At 34.4% G+C, this 11,549-nt stretch overlaps 1 protein-coding gene and 1 long non-coding RNA gene across 2 annotated transcripts in view; one reads left to right on the top strand and one right to left on the bottom strand.

Moving 5' to 3' along the window:
- The window catches only part of LOC112092762, an 8,140-nt gene extending 7,809 nt beyond the window's left edge, over nucleotides 1-331 (bottom strand). The window contains exon 1 of the long non-coding RNA XR_002902739.1: nucleotides 300-331. This is a non-coding gene — a long non-coding RNA (uncharacterized LOC112092762). The remainder of the gene's footprint in view (nucleotides 1-299) is intronic.
- Nucleotides 332-4,362: 4,031 nt separating this feature from the next.
- On the top strand, nucleotides 4,363-10,645 carry LOC21392726 (adenylyl-sulfate kinase 3). The gene is made up of 8 exons (XM_024169702.1): nucleotides 4,363-4,682; nucleotides 5,552-5,692; nucleotides 9,270-9,419; nucleotides 9,509-9,627; nucleotides 9,759-9,843; nucleotides 9,942-9,988; nucleotides 10,363-10,496; nucleotides 10,633-10,645. The coding sequence occupies exons 1-7, from the start codon at nucleotides 4,448-4,450 to the stop codon at nucleotides 10,459-10,461; spliced, it is 876 nt and encodes a 291-aa protein (XP_024025470.1). The 5' UTR covers nucleotides 4,363-4,447; the 3' UTR covers nucleotides 10,462-10,496; nucleotides 10,633-10,645.
- The last annotated feature ends 904 nt before the right edge of the window (nucleotides 10,646-11,549 follow it).

Raw genomic sequence — 11,549 nt, 5'->3', positions numbered from 1 at the left:
TATTTAATTTCAGTTTAAAAACAAGTTTCTAGAGAAATTTCGGCAGCATGCCGGCATAAATAGGAAAAATGCCAAACCTGCAATTCAAATCCAATTTCAATATATATTCTCCAGAATCCATCAAAATCAGTTTCTAATCAATTAAACAAGTCCAATAACTAAAAATCCCCAAATTTCATTCAATTCCAACAATAACTGTTCAAACTCGAACCCTAACTCAAAATTATTCAAATCTAACCAAAATCAAACTTTCTCAAGCTTAAAATCCGAATCAAAGAGTGGGTTTCAAAGGGTTTTACCTCAAATCAGTTGCTCGAGCTTTGTCTCCCTCAATTTTTCTGTTTTTCGTTTTTTTTTTTTTTTTGAGATTTTCGGCCAAACTGCCGAGAGAGAGAGAGAGGGAGAGAGAAACCCGGAAAGAGAGAGCAAGAGAGAGAGAGGACGCCGGCGGGAGGAAGCCCGGAGAGAGAGGTGGCCGGCGGTGGAAGAAAATGGAGAAAGAGAGAGAGAGAGAGAGGTTGTGCGTGGGAGAACCAGAGAAGGAAGAAAAAGAAAAAAAAGAAAAGGAAAGAAAGAGAGAGAGGGGGGCTGGGCGCACGGGAAGGGAATGGGGGGGAAAAGAAAAGAAAAAAAAAGAAAAAGAAAAAGAAAAGAAAAAGAAAAATGAAAAAAAAGGAAAATGTATTAAATTTAAGTGTGTTTTCCAAAAATCTTTGGGGTGTAATTATAAATATTGAAAATGACTTAAAGTCCCTTAATTAATTATGAAAATCAAATTAGACACACTAATAATCCACAGTTTAGCATAATTAAACATGTTTAATTCTAAAGGGCGTTACAGAGATACATTCTTAAAATTTTTAGTCATGAGGTTTAAGTATTAGATTAGCTAATTATTAGTTTACTTAAATTATGTTGGTACTTTGAATTATGTTTGGGATATATTTTTTAATTTTTGACTTGGAACTTTTTTTTAAAGTTTATGACTTAAAACTTAGTTATTTTGTTCTTATTTTATTTTATCATTATATTTTTTTCTTTAACTTATTTCAAAATTTATTGAGAAAAAATAATTTAGATGATTAATTAGGTGTGATTAAAAAAAATTTAATTAGTTATTTTAATATTAAAATAGTTAGCATAATATATGATTTTTTTTTTTTAAAGTTCAACACACAAAAATCTACTAAAAGGGTAGGTAAGTAAATTTATAATAGTTTATTCAGATTCTGAGTGTAAGTAAACGCATGAATGAGATTGGGACTGATTCCGATTTCTATTCCTGGAATCTAAATAAACATCTTATTATGACTCTGATTCCTGTCTATTTTGAATTCTATCCACTTCGATTCATGTCCACTCTGATTACGGATAAATAAACATGCCATAAAGGTTCAAATTCTCGAGAAGGTTCCACATAATTCGGATTACTCTCTCGATCTTGGTCTTTTGAAGTCGGTGATTTGAAGATTTTTCTCGAAGGTGGACTTGAATCGGTTTAAAGCAACTTCCAAAAGTGTCTTCTCTTCTTATTGATGGTAAGAGTTTTGTTCCATCATGTTAGGGTGGCTACTCCATAAAGGGTTTTGGTGGCTTTCCCAATCAGAATTGTGCATTAAGGGACCCCAAAGGCAATTGTTGATAGTAGAAATTCGTCAACAGAATTAATTTAAGTTTAGAGGTCATTAACGTGGTTTTAACGATCTATTAAACAATTTGGAAAGATCAAACAACCATCAGAAAGAAAGAACACAAAGATTTATAGTGGTTCACTATTTTGTTCAAGAGTTACGTCTACTGTGAGAAAAGAAATTCACTATGTTCAGAAGAATGAGATTACAAAATGTCCTTCTGAACTTGTCCTTTTTACATATATACCCCCATGCACTCTCTGTAATTCTCTTTATTTTATTTCGGGATATTTTTCTTATATTTTGAGATAATATCTCCGGTTGCTTGGGATTTATGCCAATAACCAGGATTTTCTCACTTACTTCTCCGCTTACTTCTCTTATTTAATTACAAATTATAAATCCCGGGGCAGGCCCCGTATCTCTCTTAATCCACGTGGACTTGACTTCCTAAACATTCTCTGAGCCATCTCCGCTTACGATTATCAATGCGGTCGATTTCTTGTTTTCTTCGACCACTCGGAGCGATCGACCGTTTTCGTACATTTTCTGCTTTACTTGCATTCTTCTCCTAAAAGAACCTTCGTCCGGCGTGACAACTTAGGATAAGGCAGTCTACGATTATTAAATGTCCTTATTTAATTCACATGGGTTTAGATTAGAGTTTAGAATTTTTACCCTACAACAACAATGATAATTAAAGGCAGCCATATACTCCAATAACAAGTAGGCTTCGTCAGCGGTTTTTGAAAAGAAAGAACCGCCATCGCAATTAGCCGCCCTGTTGTCCACTCAATCTCTAGCTTCAAAACAAAATCCTTGGTAGAATATTTAGAGAAGAGTCCACTTTGTCTTGTGATTTGGGAACATTTCAAACATATTTTTGAATTGCTCTTACGTCATGTAAAATAGTTCCATGTCTTGTTGGGCAAAACCTTAGAAATTTGGTGCACATTGAGTTGAAACATGTATGATATACGCTTTTTTTATACCATTATTCCCCTCCTAGTCTCGAAAAAGAAAGTAAGAACACAATATGTATCTAGAGTCATCCCGTGCGTTTGAACCACAAGTGAGTGTCCCTTAGTACTTTTATAACCAACTAAAAGGTGTGACCCTTTATAAAGTGTTCAGAAGTGTTGATTGTGTTTGGAGCTATTTTTATTTTTATTTTTTCACGTTTTTTAAGAAAAAAATGAAAATGAGAGAGAAACAGTGTTTGATACAATTAAAAATAAAAAATAGAAATGAAAACGATTTTTTGGTTTAGTGTAAAATGAGAGAGAAATGAAAAATGACTTTTAGTCATTTTTCATTTTTTGTTTCCGTTTTCTCCTCTCTCGAGCATATAGAGAGATATTAATGGATTTTTTATACTGAAAATAATCTCTTGATAAAACTACCAAATACATTTTCAAAAATAATTTCTTTCTGAGATTGAAAACGTTTTCATTTCTATTTTCATACAAAAAATAAAGTCATTTTAGAACGAGTTCTAAACACACCCATTGTGTTTTCTTCCATGTGGTACAATGAAAGTCTACACTTCTTTGCTTCATATTTGAACAACTCATACAAATGTCTTAGGTTATAGAAATCTAATGTCTAATGCATAAAACATTGATATCATGAAAAAAATAAAAATACAATTGACTGCCAATCTTTTCATTTTTCGCAAAAGTATTCGATATGTTCCCATTATTTCTATGACGTTTCCTATAATATTGTAAAAGTTACACTATAATATCACTAAAATCGATATTTTTACTGATATTTCTCAATACGTACTTATTTGTATTTTTTCAATACCCAAAAAATACTTCGGAAGAGTAGAAACTTCAAATTTTGATGGCAATTTAAAATTTCATTTTTCATGCTCTATTTTCATTCATTCTTACTTTTTCTGTCCCTATTTTCTCTATTGATTTCAATATCTTTTTTTTTCCTTGTAGAAAACCTTATTAAATGTTAATTAAATCTCGTTAGTTATAAAAGTGTACAAATTTTTAAGGAAATTTTAAAAATCCATTAATAAATTATCACTATTGTATTTTTGTCATTGTTATTAAATTTATCTCATACCATTAATAATTTACAAGTTATTGTTTGATAACCTACATAATATCTTTTGTAACTTGCAGATTATTTTTTATAATAACATTAAAATTTTGTATAGTAATATATAAAAGTAGAAAAAAAATAATTGTTAAACTTGAAATTTCTCATATTTTTGTTTGTCCATACATGAATCTGGTGTTATTTAACGATTTTAAAGTTAGAATTTTACCTTGCCACATTATGCTCTTTAATATTATTAGGGTTATTAGTTTAGGTAGGCCCGTTCGGTTCGTTAATTCGAGTTTTTAATTTAAATTGAGATGTGATATTATGTGAAAATTTTTTACTGTAATAAAAAAATTAAATATGACTGTTTAAAACTTTTTACTATAACAAAATTTAAATTCTAAACTTGAATCAACCAAAAAAACGAGGCCGGAACTATTACAAATCTACAATCGAAATCCCATCTTCTGCGAACTCTCGACGAATAAAATAAAACATAAGATGGCCACTCACTCAAATTCTGCCACCCAATGACAGCAAACTCTTTTCTCTCTTTTCTTCTTTTGGAGTTTTTTGCAAACAAAAATCAAGCACTTCTCTGCTAATATAAATATAAAGAAAAACTCACGTTCTACACTTCCTCTTTCATTTCAGAAACTTCCGCAGTTCTCTCTCCTATCTCTCTCTCTACTCTCTCTCTTGTAACGGAAAACCGTTACGGAGCGTCTGATCGGCCATTCAAGGCTTCGGAGATGACGGCGCTGAACGCGTTGCCGCCGTCGATTCGCGGTTCGTCGCCAGAATTGGAATCTGGACCTTCGATACCGCCGTCGCCGGCGAAGCCGGCGTTCTTGAAGGTTGTTGGCGATAATGCCGTTCTATTGGAGGTGAGGAAGATGAGAAGCTTGGGGCTCTACAATGGAGCCTATGTGAATTCGAGGTTTTCGCGGTCGATCAAGTCGATGAATGATCACGCTTCTGTTTCTGGTAACTTCATCCGCCTGATTTCTCTGATTTCTCTCGAGTTTGATTCGAACGTATAATACTGGTGATATGAATGTGATTCATTGCTTTATCTTGCTGGTTTTGATAGTAGATTCTTGTTAATTTCTAGTTCAAGCCCGCATTATTGGAATTAGTTTTCTTGCTTTTTAGATTTCTAGATTAATCAATGGCGAAACTATGAATTATTGAAACGAGTTGGTTCTTTTCTTTTCTTTTCTTTTTTCAAGGAAAAAAACGGTTAAGAACAATGGAAAACTGTGATTGAAAAAGTCATCACCTTTTTGAATTTTTAGTTGGTATTTTTGATTCCTTTATTATTCTTGTTTCTTTGTCACAACACTGTCTTAGCCTTAGGTATAGCTGAGGTTTTGTTTCCCCAAAAAAAAAAAAAAAAAAAAAAAAAAAAAAAAAAAAAAAGCTTGTTTTCTTTGACTTTACAGATAACCATTTGGAAAACATGTTTTTTTGGGGAAAATTCTGTTGCGGCGACTTAATTGAGTGGGGTCAAGTACGAGCCTGAAGATTCAATTTATCACGGATTGCTCTTTGTTTTTATAGAATCATTTATCAAATTAAAGATCAGGTGGATATTCTTTTGGTTATAGAGTTGATCTGGCTTGTTTTGCAGAGGCATTGAATGATGAGAATGTCCTTGTGTGGATTTGGAACTTTGATGAAAATGATGCACTTGTTATCCGTATTTAAAATTCCTCAACCCCACTTTGGCTTGAGTGGTACTTTTGATTATTCTTGTTCTGATCATAACTTGTTGGAGTGTCATTGTCAGACATTAGTTTTCTTCTTACATGGAATTAATTCAAGGTTCTAATCTGAACAAATCTTCTAACCAGGGAAAAATCTCCACCTTTTGTCAGCTACTAGGAAGTCGACAAACGTTACATGGCATAAATGCTCAGTGGAGAAACTTGATAGGCAAGAGCTACTTCAGCAAAAAGGCTGTGTCATTTGGATTACTGGTCTTAGTGGTTCAGGTTTGTTAATTTGATAAACTCCTTTTTATTTTTTATTTCCCTCCCTTTAGCATTTTTTATTTTTTAAAATGATCAGTAGTGTTTTTTACCCGTTAAAATGGTGTATTTAATAACACGTAATAAAGTTAGGCAATTTTTAGTTGGTAGATATCTGTACGTTTGGTTTGGCAGCAGAACCTGTTATTTGTTTACTTAAAAAATTTTTTTTTTTTTTCCTGTTCGTTGTTTTCTTCTTAAGGTTTTGTAGTTTTTGGTTGCATACTTATGCAGCATTATCATGCTAGGAACAACAATTCCTTGTGGAATTATACGTGTCAAATGCCAATAACCATAAAGGAAAACTGTCTTATGCATTCATTGGAAGATGCTGTCATCATTTGACTCAGCTTCCACTTGTCCGAGCCTTGTGCATATGTAAACAAATAGCTCTCGTCTACAGGGATTAGACAGGATACCTCTTGTGGTAGACTATTGTGTCTCTCTACCACCCCTTTTCTACTTTACTTTGACCAACTTTTTCTAAATATGTTTAATTATGGTTTATATTTTATTTTTACTGATAAGATCGAAATCAGTAACACTTCACTTCCTTCAAACTTTTCCATAAAGCAATCAGCTTTGTCCCAGTTCAGATTGGACGATTTATATTAAGTTCAACCTTGGCTTATAAGCTAATAACTTTAGTGGTAATATATGAACACAAAAAGCTTATTTCTTGGTCAAATATGTTTCTAATATCTAGGTTAGCATCCTATAGTACAATCACTAGTTTGAGCTACCATTGATTAGTACAGTGGTACATTGTCTTTGTGTGGGCCGTTATTTCACTTCCAAGCATGAACTCTGCGCCTATTCGTAAAATGCTACTTAAATTAATTTGAAAATACAAAATTGTAAAAGTTAACCTATTTGCTAGAGGAATTTGGAAAATATGAGTGATTCAGTGTTTAAAGGCCTTTGTTGATCCATATCTCGTATTCAAGACAAATAACAGCACTCTGGTACGCTGTGCTGATAAATGTTGAGCAATACTGATAAAGAAGACCATGAAACTAATAAAATGAGGCACCAGAATCAACCACTCAATCACTTTCTTGGTACACAAGACTAACACAACTGTCATCACAAATGACGGTAACATCACCTTCGGCGGCTACTGTATTAGTCTCTTTCTCATCTTTATTTCCTTCACCCTGTTCTCTTTTCCAAATTCTGCATTCTTTCTTGTTGCAGTGATAACACTTGATATTTTTTATGTTTTTAGATTTTCTCCTGAATGTATCATTTTTACCATGACCCTGAGGATGCCTACTTTTACTTCTTCCACGCCTTTCTTGTTTTTCAAAAGCAAGTACCTCAGAAGAAGATTCACCCTTTTCATTTCTTCTGGCTTCTTCACTCAACAAACTTTCTTTAACCATCTTCATGGTTAGCTTTCCTCTAGGCGCTAAAGTGCTTAGTGATACTACTAACGTTTCCCAACTGTCAGGCAAGAAGCTAAGAAGTAACAATGCCTATAACTCATCTTCAAGAGGCATTTTCATTGCGGCCAATTGGTTCACCAAGCCTTGAAAATCACTAGTATGTTCAGTCATATGATAAGAACAGAATATAGAATTCAACTAGAAAGAATTGAAAGAACGAATATGATCTTTATTGACTAACAGAAATGAAATACAAGAACAGTTCTTCGAGATACTGCCCAATCTCTCCTGCTCAGCATTAGCCAAGACTTCCTCAACAAGACTCCAGTAATTTCCTACCTCTCTATTGTCTGCTTATTCCCTATTTATACACAGTCCCTTATACAACTCTCAACATTCCCACTACTAACCACTAACCACTAACTCAGTCTAGTAACCTATTACTCCATCTTGCCTTTCCAAAAATACACCTGCTTAAGCAAAGGCTTATCAGGCTTATCATCATACTTTTTCCATCTTTGTAAGTCAAATTCACAAGTCTTCTAATGATCGAGGCTTTATTTCTGGAGGTATTTTTCTCATACATAATTAATTTATTCCAAAGTGCATCGGCTTTCATTTCTTCAGAAATGTGATTAAAAATATTAATATCAACCCATTGCCTAATCGTAGCAGCAACTTTCATGTGTAATGTTTCCCAATCATCATCACTTGTTTTTTCTGGCTTTGACTTGCCCATAACAGGCCCATACAAATCTTTAACAATAAGCAAATCTTTCATTTTACGCTTCCAAATGGAATAATTCGATGAGGTTAATTTTGTCATCCCATACAAATTTTGTTCTTCCATCTCAACACACAAGAATTAGCCTCTAGCCAACCAAAGGCTCTGATACCACTTTGTTGAGTGAAGAAGCCAGAAGAATGGAAAAGGGTGAATCTTCTTCTGAGGTACTTGTTTCTGAAAAACAAGAAAGGCGTGGAAGAAGTAAAAGTAGGCATCCTCAGGGTCATGGTAAAAAGGATACATTCAGGGAAAAATCTAAAAACAGAAAAAATGTCAAGTGTTGTCACTACAACAAGATGGGTCACATGAAAAAAGAATGCAGAATTTGGAAAAGAGAACAGGGTGAAGGAAATAAAGATGAGAAATAGACTAATACAGTAGCCGCCGAAGGTGATGTTACTATCATTTGTTATGACAGTTGTGTAGTCTTGTGTGCCAAGAAAGTGATTGGGTGATTGATTCTAGTGCCTCGTTTCATGTTACTCCTCATGGTGATTTCTTCACTTACTCTACCGGTGATTTTGGCAATGTCAAAATGGAAAACATTGGTGCCTCTAAAATTGTGGGCATTGGAGATATTTGCTTGGAAACTAATCTTGGAAGCAAGTTGGTACTCAAAGATGTTAGGCATGTTCCGGATATTCGCCTAAACTTGATCTCCACAGGCAGACTTGATGATGAGGGTTTTACTAGTTATTTTGGTGAAAGTAAGTGGAAGCTCACCAAAGGTTCTCTAGTGGTTGGAAGAGGGAGAGTTTTATTCCGCAATTATTAGTATTAGTTTTCCCAATAAATTGGTATCAGAGCCGATGGTTCGTATGGATTAAGCGATCACACTCGGTTACAGTTTTAACGTTGCCTCCCGTGGAGAGTTGGTGTTCTCGCAGGTGCGCGGATGGTGGAGCATTTGGTGGACTCGCATGGTTTCGGCTCTCTTTCTCATGTTTGAGTTGGCTCCCGTTTGGAGTGTGAAGCTTGGATGTACCGGCTACTTGAAAACTTTAATTCGAGGGGGAGCTCGGTAAAAACACACATGAGGGGGAGATTGTTGAGAAAAGTACATGTGTGTTGTCTCACATGGAAAGTTGATGAGAATGTGAAGTGGTTTATATGCATGGAAGGATCCAAGACTAAATAGGTTAACCTTTTAGGTCAAGTTGGGCTTCTGAAGTGTGTTAGACTAGTTTCGCATGTATGTAGTGTATCCCTAATAATAATGTATCTACAAATTTAGAATGTTTGATGATCATTTGGGTCCTGTCATTGATTACTTCCTAAAGAGTTGCATAAATGCAACTGTAGTATATTCCATGCCTCTCTCTCTCTCTCTCTCATATTCTCGCATATTTTGGTCTGTAATTCATAGGTAAAAGCACCTTGGCATGTGCTTTGAGTCAAGGCTTGCATATGAGAGGAAAACTGAGCTACGTCCTTGATGGTGACAATGTTCGACATGGTCTAAATAGTGATCTCAGTTTTAAAGCCAAAGATCGTGCAGAAAACATACGAAGGATTGGTGGGTCTCTGTTACTTATATGCTCCATATTCTCCTATAAATTTTTTTATATTTATCCTCTGCATAACTATTTCTTCCTTAAAAAAAAGGTGAGGTTGCAAAGCTATTTGCGGATGCTGGCATAATTTGCATTGCTAGTTTAATATCTCCCTACAGAAGTGATCGAGGTGCCTGTCGTTCACTATTGCCTGAAGGAGATTTCATTGAGGTTTGTGGTTATCTATGTGGCATTTGTTTTCCTAATATCTAGAGCACAAGAAAAATGGTTCCTTTTTCTTTTGTTGTTGCCTCTAAGGTGAATTAAAGTTATTACATCAGATCTCTTTGTTGCAATAATAGGTGTATTTGGATGTGCCACTTGAAGTGTGTGAAAGCAGGGACCCAAAGGGCCTATACAAACTTGCACGGGCAGGAAAGATAAAAGGTATGTTGTAGGGATTGTGTTTGAGATAAAAGCCTCTAATTTAATATTTACCTTTGCCGTCTGCCTTAACAGTTAAATTCTTATTTGGGATTTTTCAGGTTTTACTGGTATTGATGATCCATACGAACCACCATTAAATTGTGAGGTATGCTTGAAAAGGACGATCAATGCCAAAGTTTCTGATTCACCTCACTAGATTTTCTTTATCTGTAGACTGTAAACCCTCTGAAAACGTGAAATGCACGCGCGCGCGCACACACATTGTGTGCATAGATATATGTGTGTGCATATGTGTATATATACATATATATTTCCTGCATGTTTAGCCAAAATCTGACTGATATTCTTTATGTAGAGTTGTTGAACACTACAATCAAAATTTGTCTAGGTTGTGAGTTGTGACTGCTCATCCTAACATTTTTGTAACGTTGTTCATTCTTTTTACCATAAATGTTCCCTTGGCTTTCATTGGTTGACGTTACTTGCTAATTTTGATTCCTCTACCTTTATACTCTGCAGATAGTATTGCAACAGAAAGGAAAGGACGTTGTGCCACTTTGCAAAATGACCGAAACAGTGATATCTTACTTGGGGGAGAATGGGTATCTGCAGGCGTAAGAGTATAACTACAATACATCCCAATATTTAGAAATGTACATACGTCATTTTTTTTTTTCAGTCATTGGATGATGATGACAAATAACCAGCCTCGTTAATTTCGACGGATAATGTCGTTTTTAACCTTCATCCAACTGCTAAAAAAAGTTCTTTTTTTGGGATGTATTGTAGTGTTACTCAAAAGAGAGGCGTCTGATTCCTGGTGGTTAGAGGTTCTTTTACCTGTGTTATACGAAGGGAGAATGAAGTAAATAACAATAATGGAAGTAAATAGCAGTAAATTAAAATATTCTCGCGGTAAGGATCTTTTTACTAGTCATAATTAAAGATTTACGTGATGAATTTTTTTTTTTTACTGCTATTTACTTTGAATATTTAGAAATTTACTATTTACTTAATTTAATTTCATAAAAATGCTATTTACTATAATTTTAATACAGTGTGCGAAAGGGAAAGTTGTCGTCTTCCCAGCGATAAGAAAACTCCTCGTTTTCTGCGTCTGATCTGGTTCCATTCAAAATAATCAGTCTGTTGATTTATCAATGAATTTGTGTCTTCTATAGCTAGTGTTCTGGATTAGCAATAAACAGAGTGAACCAGTGGGGGAAATGCCTTTTGATGTATCCTAAATTTATGTCATTTTGTAAATGAATGCTGGTGTTGGAATAAACAATCCTTGCTACGCCCAACCTTATAGATATGACTTGTTTGTTAAGATTTCTGTCAGTAATGCAATCATGCAATTTCAAACAAATAAAAGCATCCCATTTGTTTTTGGATGTTTTCTCTGTTGCCCTAAAATGTCTATGCCCAACCTTGTAGTTATTTATTTGCTTTGTTTAACTTTTTATCTTTTGAATGAGTTGAGCAGATCAGCTCAACATCGTTTTCCATTTTAGGACAAGGCCAAAAAGAAAAGGGTCAACTGACGACATTTTGTGTCTTGTAGCTGAACGTGTTGCCAAATGAAAGGACAATTATGGCATTTGAAGAGCCTGGTAGAGGATTTAGATAATGTTCATATCAATTTACAAAATAAATAAATAAATCAAGAATTTCTTTTTTTTATTATTTTATTTTTATGAGCT

Source organism: Morus notabilis, unplaced genomic scaffold (genome assembly GCF_000414095.1).
Source record: "Morus notabilis unplaced genomic scaffold, ASM41409v2 Scaffold29, whole genome shotgun sequence".
In the NCBI taxonomy this organism is placed as follows: domain Eukaryota; kingdom Viridiplantae; phylum Streptophyta; class Magnoliopsida; order Rosales; family Moraceae; genus Morus; species Morus notabilis.
Note: the sequence above shows the minus strand (reverse complement) of the source record. Positions and strands in the feature narration are given on the sequence as shown.

Coding starts and splice junctions, on each gene's coding strand:
- LOC21392726 (XM_024169702.1), top strand. CDS start 4,448: ATGACGGCGCTGAACGCGTTGCCGCCGTCGATTCGCGGTTCGTCGCCA. Junction 5,693..9,269: donor TACTGGTCTTAGTGGTTCAG/GTTTGTTAATTT, acceptor TGTAATTCATAG/GTAAAAGCACCTTGGCATGT. Junction 9,844..9,941: donor ACGGGCAGGAAAGATAAAAG/GTATGTTGTAGG, acceptor GGGATTTTTCAG/GTTTTACTGGTATTGATGAT.